At 37.2% G+C, this 24,834-nt stretch overlaps 1 protein-coding gene across 9 annotated transcripts in view; it reads left to right on the top strand.

Moving 5' to 3' along the window:
* The window catches only part of ARHGAP24 (Rho GTPase activating protein 24), a 574,638-nt gene that overhangs the window by 237,219 nt on the left and 312,585 nt on the right, over window positions 1–24,834 (top strand). For 8 of the 9 annotated variants that reach the window (XM_023553282.2, XM_010594080.3, XM_064285611.1 and 5 more), the window contains one exon: window positions 23,940–24,027. The exons of the other annotated variant lie outside the window; for it this stretch is intronic. In XM_023553282.2, coding sequence (XP_023409050.1) covers window positions 23,940–24,027 — 88 coding nt within the window. The remainder of the gene's footprint in view (window positions 1–23,939; window positions 24,028–24,834) is intronic. 9 annotated transcript variants of the gene reach the window in all.

Here is a 24,834-nt window from a genome sequence, read left to right as displayed (position 1 = left end):
ATTAAGGATAGAGGTCTGAGTTGGAAATGTAAACTTATACCGACTTGATATTTTTTTTTTAAAAAACCACACATTTCTACTCTTGGAAATTTCACGTGAGGTAGACTTTGCATGTGTGCTAATTTTAAGATACCACTGAGGAAAAAAATGAGAAATCACTGTTTTATTGCTTTTTGAAAGGCACCCTGTACGAGCACTTCCCTTTTATAGTCTCTGCCCAGCAGGCAACGGAAAAATAAAATATTCCTCTCAGATTATTTGAATCTATTGTAATTTTTGATGCATACATAATTTGCAATGTTTATTCCTTGAGGTTCCTCCCCCCCCAAGAAATCAATTAGGTTGATCTTGAACAGGAAGAAATATTTTATTATAAGCAATAAAGAGAACAACTGGTGGATACTTTATTAGTCTTTATGTAACTATCATTACAGGAGTTTTAAAGGAAAGTTTTAGAGAAAGAGGAGCTAAGATATTAACCGCTTCCGGTTATCTCTGCCAATATAGGCTATTCGTATTTTTTCTTGTACATGGCCATGCTAGACTTAAAACTCCCTTTATCATAAAGTCCTTATCTATCTGTTGTACTTATTGTCTGATAGCTACTAGCTACTCTTTTGTTGTTTGTATCTTAAAAAAAAAAACAACAATTGGATTTTACGTATGGTTGCATGATAACCCCAATGAATCAAGAATTCAGAACTGCTGTCATAAAAGTCTGTTCCTATATTTCGTATTTTACTTGGTCAGATTTTGGTTGATTGCAAGTTCCTCTTTATAAGATTGATAATCGCTTGGGTGGTCCTGACAGATGTTTAGGAATCTGGTAAACTCTCCCATTCGTACACACTTTAGAGGTAGTGACATCAATGTACATATGTAGACACGTGTGTACTATATGTGTTTGTATAATGGAGACTCCAGCTGAATGAAAACATATGGTAAGTGGATTTAACAAAATTATTTTTTGAAAACGTATCACCCAAACCACGTGCAGTGTGGTCAGATCACACTTCCTTCATGTCTCGTCTGAGAGGACAAAATAACCAGCTATTTGGATCCAGTTCTTCAGTCTAAAGAAGTTGATCCAAAATTTCTTCAATCCCATGGTACATATTTCTCCCTCTGAAAGGATTGTTTTCATCTCTGCTCCACTGCAGTCTTTCTGTGAATGGGTATCTCTCTTATTCTCTCTGGTTATAACAGATCAGTATGTCAGGTATACATGCACATACATAATAAAGCTTCTCTCTAATGAAGCTATTATTTGTGAGTATCTGTGTAAGATGCGGGAGGGATTTAAAAAGGGAAGTATAAACCGTTCTGCTTTGGTGTGAAAAGGCAGAATGAAATAGAGAAGTGATACTAGTTTTAAATATCTACTCTTCCTTTTTTATGAAAAGACACAGATGTAGGCTACATTTACACAGATAATTTTCTTAAAATTAGAAAAACATCATATATTAAAATGACTATTTCAGGTTACTTCCTAGAACTATAGATGTCAATATAATTAATAGATAATATAATTAATAATTCATTGATAATTATTCAAAAAATAATTTTTTTGCAATGTGGTTCTTAAATGTATTTTAACTGAAATCTTTAGAGATCCGTTAGCATAGCATTAAAAGTGCTGTAGATTTTTAGTTATTATAAGAAAATAAACATTTTCAACACATGGTAAAAATAATTAGTTCCCATTCCATTTGGGGATTGTTTTCTTCCACAAATTGTCAATGAGTTATTTGATGTAATGTAAAAAACAAAAAGATAAATGTGTTTGCCCTGGGAGTTTGTGAGTTTTGATGTGCTGTAATTGAGGTTGTTTGCCAAATATATAATGACTAGATTGTTGGGTTTAAACGCATGTTTATTTACGTTATCATTTATTCTCAGCTTTGAACACTTGACTTCAGTTTTCATAATTGTGATACTGCAGATGATGCTACTTTCATGTGGTTTTGTATTCCTGTATTGAAGTTCTAGTATATCCAACCCTACAACTACCCAGCTTCACTACCTGGCCTCTGAGTAAGCAGAGACAGAAGTTTTTACTTGTTATATGTGACTTTCAAAGGCCACTCTTCAGGTTTGAAAAGTAGCACAATATGCTCAAAACAGTGATTGAGAAGACCCCGCTCGGCTCTGTGTAAGGTCAGTTGTGGATGGGCAGAAGGTGTAGGGTCAGAGTGAGGGCATCAAGAGGTCCCTGTTAAAGATGGTGATGTCAGAAACTATGGCAGAATAGAGAAGCCTGCGTATTGAGTGTATGAAAGAGAAAAATGAATAAAAAACAAAAGTAGTACTAACATTGTATTTGATACCATTGGGTTATTACTCATAAAAATGAAGCTGAGAAAGAAGGAAATATTTTTGATAGATACTATACTTCAACCCAAAATTTTTTTTGAGCCAAATTATCAAGAATATACATAGATAATATACATAATATACAAAGAAAGAAACATAAATAAATTTAGGTTAAATAAGTGCTTGAAAGAATGTAAAATGATTGCTTACATGAATGAAGAAGTTTGTGAGAAAGTGACCATTCTGTCACTGTGAACAACAATGTAATCAAAACACCTGCAATGTTAGCACGGTTTTAGACCATTGGAATCACATGGTCCATGTGCAAGCATTGTGAAAATCTGTCAATTGTGCTATTAATTAAGTATACATGAAGAGACTAAGGCACAGAGAGGTTCAGGAACTGGTCCAAGATTGACTTAGTAAGACACAGAGCTTATATGCACACAAAGACTGTCTTCATCCAGAAGCCAGGGTCTTAACCTTTACTCTGTGCGGATTCTCATTTGCAATACTGGAGCAGGGAACCATGCTTTAAGCATGGTTATACTGACGGCATGGATTCAGGGAAGGGTATGTGGGTGTGGAGTATCTGGGAACTAATTTTTCTGAACAGATGAAAAATATATGAAGAGGGAAAGGGAAAACGTAGCGTAGGCATGAAAGCTGTCTTCAGAGATGTCAAGAACCAAAGGGCAGAACCAACCATTGGTTGGGGAGAGAAGATTCTCAAGAGTTCGATTCCAGGCGGCTATGAAGTAGAGCTTAGAGTCAGAACCCACCATTATGGCAGAACTTTTTCAAAAGGTAGTAATTCCTTTTCACTGGAATCTTCAGCAGAAGCTGGATGAAGATGAAATTGAAGCATTTTGTGAGAGGATGAACTGAGTAACTTTCAGTACTTTCCTTCTGTAAGATTATGTGATGCGTAGATATCAAATCAGCTTTAGGGGACAGATATCTCTGCAAATTCCAGTAGAAAATTTCTATTTTTGATCGAACCTAAATCTCTTAATCACTGCATTCCTTGAATCACTGTATATATTTTAAAGACAATTTAACAAAATGTATCTTTCTTGATTACTAAATTGAAAAGGATAGAATTTCCTGTGAAAACTTCTAGTTAAGAATAAATGCTAACATCAGATTTCACTTACTAATATTCACCTGTCATAGTGAAGAATTTTAATATAGACTTCACCTTTAATTGATTAGTTTTCTATGATTAACCATGCTGAATTTACTTTTAATGGCTAGTGAATATAGCTGAAACATACGCTCTTCAAAAAGATATATTATCTAAGCACCTCATTTTGTTCATTATTTTTTTTTAATTCAAATTTCTTTCTTAGTATTGCTTCTGTACACCCACCCGGTCAAGGAAATATTTCTTACCAGTGTTTGTAAGTAAAGAGAATGCAAATATGTTCATGCTTTTTTTTTTTCCTTCACTGGAAGGATTTGGAGCCCCTTCTTGTGCTTCCCAAATTCATATTTTATTTTTAATATCTAGGCGATAAGAACTTTTATCTACTTTATTTTTACAATGTCTAGCAGAATATTTCTAAGAAGTTTCTTAATTAGTGCCTTGATGGTTATAATAATTATAAATACAATTAGATTTTAGATTCTGATTTTAGATTCAGAAAGTACTGGAGGAACAAATAGGTAATAGAAAACAGTGGTCCTCTGTTGGCTTTTATTTTTCATAAAAATAATTGAAATATTATCTGCCCTTTCGACACAGGTGTGGGACACAGGGTATTTCTTTGAGAAAAGAAACTCTAAAGAATATTACTAAAGTTAGACAGTTTATTGTCCCATCCAAAAATTAGGTCACTGATACCTGGCACAAGAATAAAACTTGATTATCTCAACCTGGAATAAAAAGGAGAGCAGCATGGCTATTGCACCCTGAGTTCAGGAGTACTCACAAAATATCTAATTTATATCATAAATTAGTTGTTAATATTTCTCTTTTAGAAAGGAAAGGAAATAATAGGCTCTTTTTTTTTTTTTTTCCTCGTCTCCACCTGCCTGTTGTTAATAGGGGGCATAATGGTCTGAGTGAGCTGAGGAAATTGTTGTTTAGCACTCTGACTCAGCTCTCAAATCAGAGGTTTGCTGTGTTTTCACTTCCTAATTTGCCAAAGAAAAGCTTCCTGCAAGATGAGCCTGAAAACTCACAGAGATATAGCAAACCTGATACAGTAGTCTGCTCAGATCTCATTTATTCTTCAGGATATTACTTTAAGTAACTATGTATGTGTATGTATATAGTGTATTTGTTTATATTTGTGATCACTTTTCAACATGTGTGGCAACACTAGTGTATAAAAAACGAAACAAAAAAACATTGCCGTTGAGTCGATTGCAACTCACGATGACCTCATGTGTTACAGAGTAGAACTGCTCCACAGAGTTTTCTTGGCTATAATCTTTATGAAAGCATATCGCCAGGCCTTTCTTCCATGGTACCACAATAAACAGTAGACAGTTTGGGAACATTTTTTTAATGCCATTTTTTAAGAGCATCAAAAGTGTATAAATAAATATACTAGATTTTATGGAACAGATTATAATAATTATTTGTTGAAAGAGATCTTTTAAAACCTAAGTAAGTGGTGTGGTATAACACATTTATGGATTGGAAGTCGTAAAACTGTAAAGATTCTATGAATATTATAAAAAGGTTTAATATTTAGGAATGCAAATTGATTTATGGATCCAATAAATATCCCAATAGATATTTTGAAGGGAAGTGTTTCTGGAGCCATTGTGGCGCAGTGATTCAATGTTGGGCTGCTAATAGAGAGTTCAGCAGTTCAAATCACCAGCCGCTCCTTGGGAACTCCACGGGGCAGTTCTAAGCTGTCCTACAGGGTTGCTATGAATCCGAATCAACTTGACAGTAGTGGGTTTTTTTTTTTTGCCTTATTGACAAACAGGTTCTAACTTTATATGGAAGTGCCAAGGGTCAAGCACAGTTAAGATACTTCTGCTAAAGAACAAAACAAGGAGACTTGCCTCCGCAAATAAGAAGATAAAATAATTAATGCGGTTTTGGGGCAAAGAGAGACAAATAGAACAGAGTAACAGACCTTGAGAACAGATCCTCACATATATGAAAAGTAATTTAATGTCAAAGCTGGCATACGAAAGCCAGTTGGAAAAGAATGGACCTCTCAACAAATGATCCTGGGATTATAATTCTCTCTTTCTACTGAATCATTCTCATCAGCAAATAAATGTTGTTGTTGTTGTTGTTAGGTGCCGTCGAGTCAGTTCCAACTCATAGCGACCCTATGCACAACAGAACGAAACACTGCCCAGACCTGCACCATCCTTACAATCGTTGTTATGCTTGAGCTCATTGTTGCAGCCACTGTGTCAATCCACCTTGTTGAGGGTCTTCCTCTTTTCCGCTGACCCTGTACTCAGCCAAGTATGATGTCCTTCTCCAGGGACTGATCCCTCCTGACAACAGGTCCAAAGTATGTAAGACGCAGTCTCGCCATCCTTGCCTCTAAGGAGAATTCTGGCTGCACTTCTTCCAAGACAGATTTGTTCGTTCTTTTGGCAGTCCATGGTATATTCAATATTCTTCGCCAACACCACAATTCAAAGGCATCAACTCTTCTTCGGTCTTCCTTATTCATTGTCCAGCTTTCACATGCATATGATGCGATTGAAAATACCATGGCTTGGGTCAGGCGCACCTTAGTCCTCAGGGTGACATCTTTGCTCTTCAACACTGAAGAGGTCCTTTGCAGCAAATTTGCCCAATGCAATGCGTCTTTTGATTTCATGGCTGTTGATTGTGGATCCAAGTAAAATGAAATCCTTGACAACTTCAATCTTTTCTCCATTTATCATGATGTTGCTCATTAGTCCAGTTGTGAGGATTTTTGTTTTCTTTATGTTGAGGTGCAATCCATACTGAAGGCTGTGGTCTTTGATCTTCATTAGTAAGTGCTTCAAGTCCTCTTCACTTTCAGCAAGCAAGGTTGTGTCATCTGCACAACGCAGGTTGTTAATGAGTCTTCCTCCAATCCTGATGCCCCGTTCTTCTTCATATAGTCCAGCCTCTCATATTATTTGTTCAGCATACAGATTAAATAGGCATGGTGAAAGAATACAACCCTGACACATACCTTTCCTGACTTTAAACCAATCAGTATCCCCTCGTTCTGTCCAAACAACTGCCTCTTGATCTATGTAAAGGTTCCTCATGAGGACAATTAAGTGTTCTGGAATTCCCCTTCTTCACAGTGTTATCCACAGTTTGTTATGATCCACACAGTCAAATGCCTTTACATAGTCAATAAAACACAGGTAAACATCCTTCTGGTATTCTCTACTTTCAGCCACCTTTTTTTTTTTTAATTGAGCTTTAGGTGAAAGTTTACAAATCAGGTCAGTCAGTCTCTTATACAAAAATTTATACACACCTTGCTATATACTCCCAGTTGCTCTCCCCCAAATGAGACAGCACACTCCTTCTTTCCACTCTCTATTTTCGTGTCCTTTTGACCAGCTGCTGACCCCCTCTGACCTCTCATCTTCCATCCAGACTGGAGCTACCCACAAAGTCTCATGCATCTACTTGATCCAAGAAGCTCACTCTTCACCAGTATCGTTTTCTATCACATAGTGCAGTCCAATGCCTCTCTGAAGAGTTGGCTTTGGGAATGGTTCCTGTCCCGGGCTAACAGAAGGTCTGGGAACCATGACCACCGGGGTACTTCCAGTCTCAATCGGACCATTAAGACTGGTCTTTTTGTGAGAATTTGAGGTCTGCATCCCAGTGCTCTCCTGCTCCCTCAGGGGTTCTCTGTTGTGTTCCCTGTCAGGGCAGTCATTGGTTGTAGCCGGGCAGCATCTAGTTCTTCTGGCCTCAGGCTGATGTAGTCTCTGGTTTGTGTGGCCCTTTCTGTCTCTTGGGCTCATAATTACCTTATATCTTTGGTGTTCTTCATTCTCCTTTGCTCCAGGTGGGTTGAGACTAATTGATGTATCTTAGATGGCCACATGCTAGCATTTAAGACCCCAGATACCACTCTTCAAAGTGGGATGCAGAATGTTTTCTTAATAGATTTCATTATGCCAATTGACCTATATGTACCCTGAAACCATGGTCCCCAAATGCCCGCCCCTGCTATGCTGGCCTTTGAAGCATTCAGTTTATTCAGGAAACTTCTTTTTTGCCACCTTTTTAAGGTGCTTGTTCTTGCTGACCACCATGGTGCTGCTCAGACAGCCAAAAGGCATATCAAAACTTTTTGAAGAGTTAATCATAGTAGCATTTTCCCATATCTCAGATTCTTTCTTCAACTGCTTAAATTAGACATGCTTTTACACCACTCCATTGAGACTATTGTTGCCACATTCACTAATGGCTTTCTTTTGGCTGAATCCATTTGTCAACTCTCCAGTCTTGCTCTCACTTGACTGCTCAGTAACATTTGACACAGATGACTACTTCCTGTAACAATTTCTTCTTGTAGCTTTCATGACATTGCATATGCCCATCCCACTCCCCTGACCCTCCTCAGCCTTCTTCACTGGCTCCCTTTCCTCTGTAAGCCCTCTAGGTGTAGGTGTGCCCTGCACATCTTCCCTGGTCCTCCTACCTTACGCAGTCTACACATTCTCCCTAGATTATCTCAATTCATTTAGAGACTTTAAATACAGTTTATAGTCTAATGACTCTCAAAACTACATCTGTAGCCTGGATCTGACTCTATAAATTCAGACTATTTGTCATTTTCTTGTATGTATAATAGGCATTTCAAACTGAATATGACCTAATCTCTTCCCAAATCCTGCTTTTCCCTTTCGCCATCATCATAAATGAGTCCACCATTTACCCAGTGCTCCAGTAATCAAGCAAAAATCCAGGCACTATCCTTGTTTCCTCTCTTTCCTTAAGTCCCATGCGCAACACATTGCCAACTCCTGTTTATCTCCAAAGCATATTCCAAGTAATTCTGCTTTTCTTCATCTTGATGCTGCCACCCTCTCTGGCTTGAACTAGTCTGGGCTTCTATATCCACTCCCAGCCCTCTACAATCCAATTTTCTATTAAAAGAGTGTTCTTTTAAAAATACAAATTAGATGATGCCTTGCTTAAAACCATCTAATAGCTTCTCAAACACTCAATCTTTGTTTATAAAGCTGGAACTGATTACCTCTGCCTTCTTTGAAGACCTTTCCATTCTCCCCTTTATCCATTGGCTAGATCTCAACTAAAACTGCTCAGAGAGGCCTTCCTGGATCCACCAATGTCACCTAGCCAGCCACCCAGGATTCCCAATCATACCACCCAACTTAAGTAACTTCACAGCACTTTACATTACCCAATAATCCCCTTAGGTTTGTGTATGTGGGTAAGTATGTAATCATATATGTATGTGTGCATTTCTTCCTTTATTAAACTGTAGGTGCCATGAGTGCAGGGATCTTATCTGCTTTCTATGTTGCCAAATCTTCCATGCTCAAAATAGTACCTGACTTAGAGATTGAGTGCAGTAAACATTCATGTTGAGTTACGGTTGTAACATTGTCTTGATATAAGGCCTTGTTGGAGACGTGTGCTTTCAGTAGTGTAAGGAATCAATGCATATTAAAATAGCTATCAAAATACCAACAACAAAAAGAATTTCTACTCAGTGTATTGCAGAAAAAAAAATTTTTTTTTTTATTGCAGGAGACTGTAAAATTAATTTTAACTATTGTTGAATCAAACTATGTTTTAATTTGATTACCATGTCAACTGTCTCTGGTTGATCAGAAAAGGGGGAGTGAAAATAAGTATTTGGAATTGAATTACTTTGCTTTTTAATCATAGCAGCTGAGTCAATATTTTTAAGGTGGAGAAAAAAATCAATGGTACTTGAGTAGCTTGGGGCAGGAGCCAGGAATGAACATATTGTCTGAGAACAGCCATAAAATTGATGGACTGTCTCAGATTAAAAACATTAGACTACTAGATCCAAAAGTTTAGTCACTGATCTTTTTCCCTGAGATTATAAGAAGAATGGTAGATTGCCAAGGAAGGACATAATTAAATTTAAAAATAAAAATATTCTCACTTATATGTTATTTCCTTCCCCAAAGAAACATACATATGAAACATATTATTTAACTTGTGCTTAGCCTCATGCTTTCTGCAGGTTCTCAGTTCCCGAATTGGTGCCTCTGCATATCTAGATTAATATACAGCCCACGGGCTATGTCTTTAATGCTATGAGTGAACTAGAAACAACTCTTCAAAATCCAGGGGTTAATTTTTATACTAGAAAGTAATAAACTAGCCAGGCAGAAATTCTGGAGAAGAAAAGTCTGAAAAAAAAAAAAATTTCAATTGCTGGGAAAAGTATTATTAACATTTTTTGTGAAATTCATGTTTTCCTATCCTCATTATTTTCATTTATCTATTCCTTTCCATTTACAAATTGGTAAAAGATTAATGTAGTTTCAAAATCAAAACTATTAAATGTTTACATTGAATAGTCTTACTTTCCATCCATCCTGACCCTGCCTCCCCCTCCCAATAAGTATGTGTGTTCTTCCCATGATTTTTATGTAAATAAAAACAAGTACAAATATATGTTCTTAGTTTTACCTGTTCCTTAAGTAAAACGTACATGCCGAATGATCATTTCTAATCTATGCTTGCTTCCCTTTTTAATATATCCTGTAGAGAGATTTCTCGTTCCATTTTTATAGCTACATCATATAATTCCATCTGTGGATGTATGATAGTCTATTTAAACAATCTCTCCTTGACATTTGGATTGTTTCCAGTCATGCTATTACATATAATACTGCCGCAAATAACCTTGTAAGTAAGCCATTTCTTATGTGTGTGGCTATGAGAAATATTGCCAGAGTGCCCTCTATAAAATTGTAGCATTTCCCCCTCCTACCAACAATGCATGAGAGTGCCTGCTTCCCTTACCAACAGAATATGTTGTCAAACTTTTATAGTTTTGCAAAAGCATATTACCTTTACGCAAGTAAATATCACAATTTCCACACCAAATTTTAAGGATTGCTTCGAACATAATAGACTGTACATCAAAGAGGTAGAGGAACTCAAAAAAAAAAAAAAGGTACCATAAGCAAAAGGAGAGATTTTTGTTAAAAGTTCAGTGTCAAAAGCATGGTATGCTTAAATCCTAAGTTGCTTTCTTCCTGCTGGTGACTTTTTCTCCCAGTTAAATTTTCCAATTTTAAGAATCAAGTATATGGAAAATAATTAAAATGATGGAGCCCTGGTGGTGCAATGTTTAAGAGCTTGGCTGCTAACCAAAATGTCAGCAGTTTGAATCCACCAGGTGCTTGTTGGAAACCCTATGGAGCAGATCTGCTCTGTCCTCCAGGGTCTCTGTGAGTCAGAATTGACGGCAACAGGTTTTTTTTTTTTTTTTTTAAACAGGTAATGAAAATGATAGTAAAGTAATTTTACTTATAAAAATTAGCAGGATAATTATATTCAGCATCTCAGGTTATTTTGGAACTATAGGCTTTGCTTTTATATATTTTCTTCCAAAGTTTCTTTACACTTTATTTTTTTAAATGTGCAGATTTATTAATTGAAATAAAGGGTTAAACAGGGCTAATTTAATTGTCAGTCCACTGATACTGCCTTTTGGACCCTTCTCTTCAGGGCCCCAGGTTTTCCCATAATAAATATTGTGCTGCTGTTATTATGTATTGCTATTCACATTTCTGGCTTGTAACAAGACATGAATATACTCCAAAAAGTTTTTTTCAGCTTCTTCGCCTACTCCTATTGACTTTGCTTCAAACCTTTGGCATTTATGACTCCCTGAACATCTGACATTTCTTTCCCTCGTTGAGAAAGAATAAAAGTTATAAAATGACATTTATTGTTGGACACTAAATACAAAGTCCTAGTAATTAGTTGAGAAGACTTAGCAGTTAAACTCAGTCCTCCCCAAATAAGGATGCTTAACCGTGCTACAGATGTTCTGCCCTGGGGTTCCAAGGACATGAAGGTGATAACTGGCTTCATTAGTTTCCTTCTGTTGGAACCCACCCAGCTCTACCATAGAGGAAGGCCCTGGTAATCTGCTACCATTAAGATTATAGAAGAAAGCCTATAGAGAAGTTTTTTTCTATAACACATGGGGTTGTCATGTGTTGGAATCTACTCCATAGCAATGGGTTTGTGGTGTTTTTTTTTTTTTTTTGATTGAGGAGTAGAGTTTTGGGTGGGAAGGGTTTTTCTTTGCTACAGCCTCTTCAGTGCCTCTCCAAAAGATACTGGCTGCTTTAAAGCTAGGTGCTACTTACCAGCCCTTGAGAATTAGCTGTGGACCCCTTTTAAAGCCTCAGCTATTTACAGGCCTCTCCCTAAGCATCATTGGAAAGTTTGTTTCAAAGTCTGTATGTGAATTCCTTTCCTGTTGCTGTCATAACCAAGTACCAAAACCTGGCTGGCTTAAAACAACAGAAATTTATTCTTTCAAAATTCTGGAGACCCAGAGTCCAAAATCAAGGAGTCAACATGGTCATGCTCCCTCTGCAGACTCTGGGGGAGAAACTGTTGCTTGCCTCTTTCAGCTTCCAGTGGCTGTCAGCATTCCTTCACTTGTGTGGCTGCGTCACTCCAATCTCTGTCTCCATCTTTGCATCACTTTCACCTTCTTGTGTGTATCAAATCTTCCTGCCTCTTTCTTATTAAGAACTCTTGTGACTGAATTTAGGGCCCATTCAGATAATCCAGGACAGTCTCCCCATGTCAAGATTCTTAATTTAATCACAGCTGCAAAAATTCTCTTTCATATAAGGTTAGATTTACAGGCTTCAGGGATTAGGTGTTGATATCTTGGGACAGCCATTATTCAGCCTAACCCATTACCATCCAGTCGATTCCTACTTATAGCAACCCTGTAGGACAGAGCAGAACTGCCCCATGGGGTTTCCAAGGTTGCAATCTTTATGGAAAGGAGTCCTGGTGGTGCAATGGTTAAACCCTTGGCTGCTAACTGAAAGCTCAGCAGTTCGAACCCTCCAATTGATCTGCTTGAGAAAGATATGGCAGTCAGCTTCTGTAAAGATTACAGCCTTAGGAATCCTATGGGGCAGTTCTACCCTGTCCTGCAGAGTTGCTAGGAGTCAGAATCAACTCGATGGAAATGGGTCTGGGTTTTCTGTAATCTTTATGGAAACAGAGTGTCACATCTTTCTTCTGTGGAGTGGCTGCTGGGTTAGAAATGGTGACCTTCCAGTTAGCAGCTGAGTGCTTAATCCCTGTGCCACCAGAGCTCCTTTATTCATCATACTACACTACATTTAGACATCTTCTAGAACTGTTGTCCACAGTCCTTAATGCAAGGCAGAAGCCTAACTTGAGATTCCAGAATGACCCATCCAACCCTGCCTTCCCTTGTCATTTTCAATATGCATTTGTATTTTTTACACAGATGATATGTGCTCATTATTTTAGTATTTTAAAAATAGGGAAAACTTTGCAACATAAAATTCACCTATGACTTGCCTATTCAAAGATATTATATGTTAACATTTCCATTCTTTTCTAAACGTTTGACATTCTCAACCCCTAATGGATAGTAAATATATGTTTGAATAAGTGAATGAACTAATAAACCACACTTTAGCTTTCTATCACATAAAGAATAATGGGTAAGCAAGTGGAGTATGGACTCCGAGGGGTCAAATCACGTCTCTGCAGCTTACCAGCTGAATGCTACTCGATTACTTTGGCTTCAACATTTCCTTCTGTAAAACGGACAGTTATAATTGCACCTCCACACATGGCTTTGAAGATTAAAACGTTCAGCACAGTGCTGGAACATAGTAAGCCTCAGTAGATGTTAGCAGTCATGATTCAGAAATGGCATGGAATTTCACTCCTAAGGGAAGAACTTGGAGTGGAAATTGTTGGTAGATAGATTTTCTGTCAAAATTTGGAAGGTTTCTTTTTTTTTTCCATCTCCCAATTACAGTCTTTCAAACAGCATAGGCTACCTTAAGGAAGGTAGTGAGACATTTTAGGCAAATGCTGAATGCCAGTGATATTACAGTGGGTCTAATACTATATATTAGATAAGACATATTAGAGAAAGGTAACTTCTAAGATCCCTTCCAAAATGAGAGTCTGTGATCACCAAAGTTTGGTTTTAGAATTAATAATATCTTCTTTCACATATTCAATCTGTGTTTTTAACCCACTCAGTCAAGGAATTTCTCCATTGTTCAATTAATCAAAAACGTCTTGACATATAAGCAAGGTAAGCACAGGCTTACTTGTGCTTACTTACTAATCTGTAGTGAACAACTTCACATGTCTTCCACCACATGGTGAAAAACATCTGAAGTTGTTCACTACAGATTAGTAATTACTGGGTAATCCATCCCTGTCAGGGGCTGTAAATTTGAAAAGAGGCTTGGATTCTCTAGGAGGGTACTGTGAGGAGAGAGAGAGAGATGCCAGCCATACCTAGAAGCAGAATCTTTGATGTAGTGGAAAAACCTGAGATTGTTCACTGCCGATGATTTGGTAAGCAAGATGAGCATTGTGCTTACCTTGCCTTTTTGGTTACTCTAGGGGTGACTCAAATGTAGCTAAAATGGTGATGGGTATGTTCCCAGGGAAAACTTTCATGGAGAAGGACTTCATCAGGGAAGGAATTCATCGTCTTGTTTTGTCCAGAGGGAAAGTTCAGATGAAATAAGAGAGCCCATGTCAGAAAAGAAAGGGTTAAAAGCCTTTAAATGAATTATATCTAAGCACAGGCATCGTTTTCTCCATCACAATTAATGCTGCTTTGTTAGCCTTCTAGGATCTGAATGTATGTAATAATATCATGCAAATGCTATTTTAAAATTAAAATTAACCCAAAGTGACAGCTACTCAAGTGCTAGATTGGCAGTTTATAGTATAAAAGAGCAAGATGAGAAATCTGTATAGAAAATTTGTTTTTATTTATTCGGTAATTATAAAATAGTCTGCAATTACGTTTGTCATTGTTGATTTAAATAACAGTTTGAAAATATTACTTGTATTACTTGTTTTTGTGCATTTTATTAGTTGAAGAAAAATAGTTCGTTCTATATTGCACAGCTTTATTAATGCTATTTTTTCTATAAGGCACTTTATACCAATGCTTAGGTCCTTGTTCCTCAGTTTGCACATGCAAATTGTTGTGTGGTGTTGAGTCAATTCTGATTCATAGTGACCCTACAGGACAGAGTAGAACTGCCTCCACAGGGTTTCCTAGGTGTAATCTATTTATGGGGACAGATGGCCAAGTCTTTTCTCCCACAGAGCTACTGGTGGGTTTGAACAGCTGACCTCCCGATTATGGAGCATTCAACCATCGTGCCACCAGGGCTCATTACATCAAAATTACTTGGGTGAATTTTAAATGATACCAATTTGCAAGTCTCCCCTTCTCTCTTTCCTCTCTGGAAACACCAGTAAAATAGAGATTTGGAGTATGGGGCCCAGGAATCTGGGTAACTGATTTCAGAGGCTAGGTAGAGCTTGGTAACTATTTGTAAAATTTCTTCACACTGTTTAAAATGGCAGTTAATGATTAGAAATAGGAACACAAATTGGGTTAATAACTAAAGAGAAAATCTATGTAGCAGAGGCTATGTCTGCAGGTGAGGTCACTCACTCATTTTTTTGTTCAAACAAATGTGTATTTGAAATCTCCTGGGCCTAGGACTCTGCTTAGTGCTCCTTGCACCTCGTTTTCCTCATCTGTAAAATGAGAAAAACCTACATTATAGAGTCAATGGGTGAATTCATGAACTAACAGCATGTCCAGTGTTTAGTAAAGTAATAGTCAAGAATGTTAGCAATTTTCAACATCATCACTTTGCTATTGATATTTTTTATTTTGATTGCAGATTAGAAGCCTACTTATTTTGGTTAGTCTAGTCTTGCAAAATGGATAGTTAGTAAAAACTCACTTCAAATATTCTAGTTAGTTCATCTTCCTGTGTACTTAGCTAGATAATAATAATACTAGCAGATATATACTGAATATTTACTAGAATAATCTTATTCTTACGGGATTAGAAAAAAAAATGTACCCAAAATATCTTTGAGGTTTCTGGGATATGAGAAATGTTTTTATAATGTTAAAAGCAATGAATAAATGCTAGGTACCAGGTATTTTTCTGGGAAGTCCACATGTATTAGCTCACAGTGGCGTTATGAAGTAGGTTCTATTTTTATCCCGCTTTCAGGATGAAGAAACTGAGGAATGCTGACTGTAGTGGGCTGCCTGAGGTCACATGGCTAGAGATGGTAAAGTTGGAATTTGAACTTAGACACAGTTCAGCTCCAGAATAGATTTTCTTAACCACAAACTACATTGTATTGGTAGATTGTTATATAGCCAGAGCGCTGGTAGATATAATTTTCTATCTTTCATGAGGGTATAGTATCCTCTGTTTCCTTTTCACGACAGGGCCTTATTATAGTTCTTTCTTCAATGTCCTGTGTTCCCTGAAAGATTCTAAGATTCAAGAGTGAAGGGCAATGTTCCCCATTCTATTCTCTGTACCAACGACAGGGCCTGGAATGCCGGGTGTTTGTTTAATAAATATTTGTTGAATGAATTAGTGAAATTAGTTGATAAAAAACAAAAATAAAATCTAACTAACTTGTGTTACTCTAATAAAAACTGTTAAATACTATTTACGCTACCTTGATCTTATTTTCACACTTGTGTCCAATCTCATGAAAAATTCACATATATTGTCAAGCTGAGACTTTACCTAGTTCCATCTGCTTCTCGAACTCGCTGTTCATCTTAGAAATGATCTCATCACTGTGCTTGTGAAACTGTCAAAGCTGCTGCACATACATACGTGTTTCCAATCCAAAGTCCGGAGAATAAGATTACAGCGGCTATTTTCAGCAGCATCGAGCTATACCCCAACATCTGGTGGCTTTGGCTCAATGATCTGATATTAACTAGAGATGAGTTTCCTTTTTAACAGCAATTTAGCTTAAAAAATATTGTGCAGTCCTGAATTGTGTTGCTTTTGCCAACTCTTGGCTGCCAAAGAGTAAAAGATTTTGAGTTTCTCATATTACCCTGTTTTGAAGTATTAATGGTTCTTTACTAAGGGGATATTCTATAATATGGTAAAACATATACAGTTCCATTCTGAATATGCTGAATAATTATTGCTTTGTAATTATTGCCATATATACTGATCTAGCAAAAAGTTACATCCCCTTCTTATACTTGGGCCTCTTCTCTCTGATTGTCTAAAATTTGGAATGGAGCATATTGAACATCAAGGGATAATATGTCCTTTCTTAGTTAACTCAGAGCATTTGCACTTGTTTTATCACTCAGGGTCCAAATAAGAAAAAGTAACCACTTAATTTAGGCTAATTGAAGGAGGGTAATGAACAAAACATTTGCGGTCGTCATGGATTGAATTATATCCCCCCCCCCCCCCAAAATGCGTGCATCAACTTGGTTAGGCCACGATTCCCAGTATTGTGTGGTTGTCCTCCATTTTGTGATTGTAATTTTATGTCAAGAGGATTAGGGTGGGATTGTAACACCACCATTACTCAGGTCATCTCCATGATCCAATGTAAAGGGAGTTTCCCGGGGATGTGGCCTGGACCACCTTTTATCTCTCAAGAGATAAAAGGAAAGGGAAGCAAGCAGAGAGTAGCAGAACTCATACTACCAAGGAAGCGGCACCAGGAGCAGAGTCCATCCTTTGGACAGAGGGTCGCTGTGTTTGAGAAGCTCCTCGACCAGGGGAAGATTGAGGACAAGGACTTCCTCCAGAGCCGACAGAGAGAGAAAGCCTTTCCCTGGAGTCGATGCCCTGAATTTGGACTTATAACCTACTAGACTATGAGAAAACAAATTTTTCTTTGTTAAAGCTATCCACTTGTGGTATCTCTGTTATAGCAGCACCAAATGACTAAGACAGCAGTGTTAGAAGGATTAACAGAATCCAACAGATAGGGAAAGCACTCTGGGGTAAAAAGCACAGTAAATGATTATAACCCTTAGCTCTACTGGAATTCCAGGGGAAGCCTGTAGCTGCAGGAAAGGCAATTTGTAGATGTGGCCTAAGGTAAACAATACAAGTAGCGCTGTGTAGCCAATGGCCCCCTAGGTAGGGAGCCAGGTAAATAAATCTCTTGACTTCTTTCTCTCTTATGGCCCTCTAATCTCCTGCCATGTCATCTCATTGGCCAAACTCAACCTGAAGAAGGCAAGAGAGGCTGGTTGACAAAATTCATAGTGACTATTTTTTTTTTTAATAGCCTGGGGTACAGAATAGAGTGAAGAGTAGAGAGAAGGTCTGGAGGGGCAAATAGAGACTATCCAACAAGGTAGAATTAAAGAATGTTACATGATTTTGAGTTCGAATCTTCTAATTCCCCTTTCCAATAAGAGGCATTCCCTTTCTTCTAAATATGCAGAAGAGAAGAATTGAACTCATTTTTCTACTTTTCTTTCTCCTTTGTTGCCTTTATTTAAGCTATAACCAGTTTATTTACATATTTCTTAAAAATTTAGCTCTGATAATGCATCCCTAGTGCAAATCTGGAAACCCTGGTGGTGCAGTGGTTAAGAGCTATGGCTGCTAACCAAAAGGCCTACTGTTCGAATCCGCCAGGTACTCCTTGGAAATTCTATGGGGTAGTTCTACACTGTCCTTGTAGAGTTGCTATGAGTCAGAATTGACTCAACGGCAGTGGCATTGGTTTGGTTTTTTTGGTTAGTGCAGATTTACTGCCATTTCAATTGATAACCCTTTGTGTAGGTCTTGCCTTTCCATCTTACGTCAAAATAGTTGCTTCCTGGTAACAAACTGCTGGAGTCCCTCGGTGGTGCAAATGGTTTATGCTTTCTGCTGCTAACAAAAGGTTGAAGATTGGCGTCCACCCAGAGGTGCTTTGGAAGAAAGGCCTGGCAATCTACTTCTAAAAAAAATCAGTCATCGAAAACCTTATGGAGCACAGTTCTATTCTGACGTATGTGGGGTTGCCATGAGCCAGAATTGACTTGACAGCAACTGGTTTTTAACAAACTGCCAGGAGGCTAGTATTTCTAAATCTCCAACTGCTTTGCTCAAGAACCTACTGTGGTTCTTGGTTGCTATGGATGCCAACCACAACATCCTTTGCCTGAGGTTAGACTTTTCACGGTATACACGTCACATAACAAAAAGTCTTTAATTCCTAATTATTCCTCCACATAAATCTTCTACCTGTTCTAATGTTCCCTGTACATATCACTCTAATTCCTGCTTTTGTTCATTCTATTCCTCCACTTTGGAAAGCTATCGTCTCTAAATCTTAAAATTCTACCTTCCTTAAAAAAAACTTTTTCCTCATATTTCCTTATGACTACCCTTATGACTCTCTCTTCTTAGAACTGCATACATATATATGTGTGTGTGTGTATATATATGTATTTGTTATATATTTGTTGTTGTTAGTGCCCTCGAATTGGCTCTGACTCATAGTGACCCTATGTACAACAGAATGAAACTCTGCCCAGTCCCTCGCCATCCTCACTATCATTGCTGTGTTTGAGCCCATTGTTGCCATCATTGTGTCAGTTCCTCTTGTATGAGGGTCTTCCTTTTTTTTCACTGACCCTTTACTTTACCAAGTATGATGTCCTTCTCCGGGGACTGGTCCCTCCTGATAACATGCCCAAAGTACTTGAGATGAAGTCTTGCCATCCTTGCATCCAAGGAGCTTTCTGGCTGTACTTCTTCCAAGACAGATTTGTTCGTTCTTCTGGCAGCCCATGGTATATTCAATATTCTTCACCAACTCTGTAATTCAAAGGCATCAATTCTTCTTTGGTCTTCCTAATTTACTGTCGAGGTTTTACCTGTATCTGAGGTGACTGAAAATACTATGGCTTGTGCACCTTAGTCTCCAAAGGGACATCTTTGCTTTTTAATACTTTAAAGAGATCTTTTGCAGCAGATTTGCCCAATGCAATATGTCATTTGATTTCTTGACTTCTGTTCCCATGGGCATTGATTGTGGATTCAAGTAAAATGAAATCGTTGACAACTTCAAATTTTTTCTCTTTTTGTAATGTTTATTGGTCCCATTGTGAGGATTTATAACTATATGTATATGTTACATAGTTCTACATACTTTGGCACTTACTTGTTCTATAACTGTGTACTGTGTTATTCTCATGTTGAGAGTGAACAGTTTGGAGTTTATTATTTATTTATTTCACACATCTCACATCACGTGGGATAGTTCTAGAAATATCTGATGTATGATAGTGCTTCTGAATTTGATTGGGTACTTGAGTTATATTTACTTATAAGTTGTTTGCTTGTTTGTTTAGCTCATTAAGAGCAACTTTAGAAGAATTAACCAAACCTGCACAAACACAGTACCTTGTTTTGACCACTGATTTCTCTCTTAGCTATTTGTCCTAAAGGAATAAATTAAAGAAGAGCTCAAAAATTTAGCTTCATTGATTTTCACTGAAATGTCCTTTATGATAATACTTACAAAAAACTGTAAATAATTTATGATAATAGAAGATGATAAAGAATGTCTGTGTATTATATTATTCAGCTTTTAAAAATGATGTAAATTACTACATTCACAGAACAATACGTTTAAGTTTTAAAGCAGATTGTAAGTAAGTGTTCATTCTGATTTTTGTTAAAATTACTATATATATTGATGTACAAATATACAGAAGTGCATTTAAGATACGGGAAGAAGCAGGTAATGTTAATACTGGTAATCTATGGTGAGAAAATTATAGATATTTTTGTTTACCAGCATATTCTAACAACATAAACATTGCTAAACACTTCGAAAATAACTATCACAATTAAGATGCTTCCTTTGTTATGGGCTTTAACTATATGGTTTCTCTACAAGGTGATCAAGTTAGCTGCTGCAATTAAATGACTTTATTTCACCTACTGGGTTATCCACAGTAAATGTTTCTCAAATGTAATATATACACCTGTTGCCTTCAAGTTAATTCTGACTCATAGATACCCTGTAAGACAGAGTAGAACTGCCCCATAGGGTTTCCAAAGCTATAATCTTTACAGAAGCAGACCGCCATATCTTTCTCTTGTGGACAGGCTGGTGGGTTTGAACCACTGACTTTTAGTTAGCAGTTGAATGCTTAACCACTGTACTACCAGGGCTCCTTTTTTATGCAGTATTAAAAAAAAAAGTGGTGCAGTGGAGTTGATTCCGATTCATAGATACCCTATAGGACAGAGTAGAACTGCCCCCTTAGGGTTTCCGAGAAGCAGCTGGTAGGTTCGAACTGCTGACATTTTGGTTAGCAGCCAATCTCTTAACCACTGCGTCACCAGGGCTCCAATTACAGTATAAATCAAAAACCAAACCCATTGCTGTGAGTCAATTCAGACTCATAGTGACCCTATAGGACAGAGTAGAACTGCCACATAGTGTTTCCAAGTAGCGCATGGTGGATTCAAACTGCTGACCTTTTGGTTAGCAGCCATAGCTCTTACCCACTACGCCACCAGGGTTTCTAATTACAGTATATAAAAAAAAAAATTTAGCCTGCCCTAAATATTATCTACTGATATTTAAACTATTAGTTTTATATCACAGTTTTTTGGGGAAAATTGTCAAAATAGAAGCCCTTTGTAATGTCATATTTGAAAATGAAAATAAAAGTTTTAGCCGAAGGTATCTATTTGACATGTATGAAAAAGACAACAAAGGATAATTTTACTCTGAGCCTTTTTGTTACCATAATTACCAAATGAGACAGTTTGGGATCTCATAGAGGTATTTGTTTATTCAGGAGAGTGGCTTAAATTTAACTTACATGTACATGTACAGTTTAATAGAGTCCGAAGGCATAGACATAAATACATACACACATGCATGTATATATATATGTATATATATAATATATACATACATGGATACATAAAATGAACATTGTTTCTATCTGGATGGCAAGATGTGATGTTCTAAAACTAAGAAAAATTCTAAAATGAGGTAAACCACTAAATCATTGCAATAAGTAAAAGAAACTCTTTTAATTGAATGAACTGATTTTATCATCTTGTATGGAAACCAACTAGATTAATGCTATATATAAAAGGAAGTTCTTAATTATGATAGATATTTCCAAAGTATTTAGTAATTTTTAAATATTATTAAAAGCATACCAGTAAGAAAAATTAAGTCTAATGTCTAGAAGACACTAAATATGATGAGAAGGAGGAAAAAGTACTTCCTGGAGGAAGAAAGCAAAAGCAGTACTTCAAACATCTCACCTTGTAAGGCATAGAGGGAGAGAGATGCTTCTAACCTATAATTCCTTGGGTTTTATCTGGGGAGAGCCATGTTTTATCACACTAAGCTCAGAAGTAGACTCAGATTTGATGACTATAATTTCTTGTGTCAAACCAGGTGGGATGAAAGTTGAGTAAAATACTACTTGAGCTAAGTATTTCTTCAAGCTGGGAAAAATGGAAAATGTAATATAGTGGATAAGAGCATAGGTTTTTGAATCCAGCATTCTTGGTTTTGTACGTGAGCTTTACTACATTAGCAGTACTCATGCGCTCATCAATACATTTACTATATGCCAGGCAAAATGTTAGGCATTCATGGCAAATTAGGGATCAAAACACAGATTATACTTGCTCCCCCATAATTTAATGAGGGAGATGGACATTACGCAAAGTAATTACAAAGGGTAGCAAATTTGTCCAGGAAAAATACAACTTATGCAAGTATATTTTAGATGTAGTTGATCTGAAAATTGAGTAGAAATTAACCAGAGAAAGCAAGTGGTCCTAAGGAATAATGGGTACATGGTGCCATTTATAAAAGGAGAGTTGGATGGATCACACAGAGTAAGAGTGAAAAACTGAGCTCAGAGACCACCCAGTGTTTTATCACAGGACAAGTAAAAGTCATTGAAGATCTTTAAGTAGGAGCATTGCAAGATAAATTTCTGTTTGTGAAGATCACTTTGGCTGTGATATGAAAAAAAAAATTATTGAAAGGTGGTAGAATATCATGGGGGAGATCAGTAAAGGGCATTTGAAACAGTCCAGACAATATATAACAGTTATTTGAACTGGGATGTGGTGGTAGTAGAGAAAAAGAGAAGTGAAGATTGAAGACTGTTAAGGACCTGTTTCATTGGCTGTGCTAATAGAGAGAGAATGAAGGTTGTTAAGAACAACTTGGATATTTCTTGCTTTTGCAACTGATTGGAAGATGGTGTCATTCAGTGAGTTAGGGAATACATAAAGAGGACCAGATTCAGTTGCATTTTAATTTGGGCACATTGAGTTTAAGACTCCTTTTGGATATGAAGTAGAAATGTCAAGTGAACTATTGATATAAAGGTCTGAAGCTCAGAGGGAATTTCTGGGTTAGATACCTAAATCTGATATTCATTGACTTAGAGTTGGTTATAGAAGCCATAGGATGAGATAGCTTAGAGAAAGAAAGTTCAGATGAGAAGGAATCCTTGGGTAAAGTTTTGAAAAACTCTAATATTTAAACACCAGTTAGAGAAGGATGAGCCCACAAAAAAGCCGTAGTGGATGGAGTGGTTGATGTTGCAGTGGTTCTGTTAAATGAAGGGAACTAAGAAGCCAAAGAAAGAAGGTGCTTCAAGAAAGAGTGGTCAACAGTGTTGAACGCTACTGGGGAGTAAGATTAGGCGATGTCTGAAAACTGTCAAGCATGCAGCTGGTAAGAGTCATTTAAGTGGATTCATTGGTGTGCAAACCAGACTTATATGTGAGGAAATAAGATTCAGTGTAAATAAGACTTTGCTAGGCAAGGAGAATAATAGAATGATAGCTGGAGCAGGAGGTGGGGTCAAGGTAAATTTTTTAATGGGATAGACTTCTAAATAAGCCTCCACAAAACACAAACAACAACAACAAAATTTTCTGTCAAGTTGATTCTGACTCATGGCAACTACGTGTGGGTTAGAGTAGAACTGTGCTCCATAGGGTTTTCGATGGCTGATTTTGGAGCAGTAGATCACCTGGCCTTTATTCCAAGGCACCTCTGGGTAGACTCCAAGCATGTCAACTATTTGTACCACCCAAACCTCCATAAATAGGCCTTTGTACTGGTGGTAATGTTCCACTAAAGAGAGAGAATCTAGTGGATAGAAGAGAGAAGGGATAATCAAGAGAAGACTTAAGGTAGCTTTGGTTAAGTCATTTAATGTCTCCTTGGTTTTCACAGCTCTAAAACAGAGAAATTAATACCCACCTCATAACTTTGATCTAAGAATTAAAATTATATTTGGTAGCATGCTTAGTAGAATTTATGACACAGAGAGGGCATTTAATAAATTGGGGCTTAAAATGAATCCGGCAACTAACGCAGTATCTTATACATATTGGATGTTCAGTAAATATTTGTTGGATGTTAAATGAATATGATGCCAGTACATGATAGTTGGTTAACTGCGAATATGAAGAAGTCTAGTGCATATTATTGTATACCAGGTTATAGACCCACCTTGGATAGTTGATGATGATGATGACTTGTGGTGTTTGCTATCTGATGATGTTGATGTTTTGGGCATTTGTATTCACAGGGAACTATTTTTCTGCCTGGAAATAAAGTCCTTGAACATCCCTGCAATGAAGAGAGCCCAGGGAAATTCTTTTTTGAAGTAGTTCCAGGTAGGATATTTTACTGGTTTGACTAAATTATTGCCATTTCATGTCGGTAAAGAAAAAGACTGGTCAGAAGGCTTTTTTCTTCAGTAGTGGCTGAGAATATTAATATGATGAGGCAAGTATCAAATTTTGTTAGTATTTACACAGATAATGATGCCAAGGTTTGTATACTGGTGCAAACGTACACACACGCATGCACATACACACTCATGGGCACACGACTATTGGTTTTCATTTGTCCACAAGAATCCAGAGTGTGGAGACAAATTTGATGTTGTGTGACACAGTGCTTGTATGGGAATATTGCAGACAAATTTGATGTTGCAGTGGTTCTGTTAAATGAAATTTGACAAGGTGTTAGAGGCAGATTGCTTTGTCCAGCTGATTCACTGTCGTATCTCCTCATACAACTTCGTGTCTCAAAGGAGCCTTTGCAATAAAAACAAAAGAAAACAAATCAAAACTCCTTCAGCAACTGACCAAGTATTATAGTTCTCAATCTCAGCTTTGCTTCCAACAAACCACTTCCACATGTTTGGCTTGTAGACTTGAGACCATTTCTGCCAAGGTATGAGACCCTGCAGTTAAATTTCTTCAACATCTGTTCTTTTTTTCCTTCCTAGTCATACATCAATACTCATCCCCCTCCGTGTACCTGATCTCCACATAAATCTTTGACACACCCAGGAACAATTTCTCCACACCCATGGTCTACTTCATTGATCAGTTTTTCAGCCTTTACTTATCCCCTGATGTTAGAAAGAGGTAGTTAGAAATGTGGTTTTTATGACATTGACTCTGGCTGACCTA

Source organism: Loxodonta africana, chromosome 5, assembly GCF_030014295.1.
Source record: "Loxodonta africana isolate mLoxAfr1 chromosome 5, mLoxAfr1.hap2, whole genome shotgun sequence".
Lineage (NCBI taxonomy): Eukaryota > Metazoa > Chordata > Mammalia > Proboscidea > Elephantidae > Loxodonta > Loxodonta africana.
The sequence above is the reverse complement of the archived record's forward strand: the minus strand, read 5'-3'. Positions and strand labels throughout refer to the sequence as shown.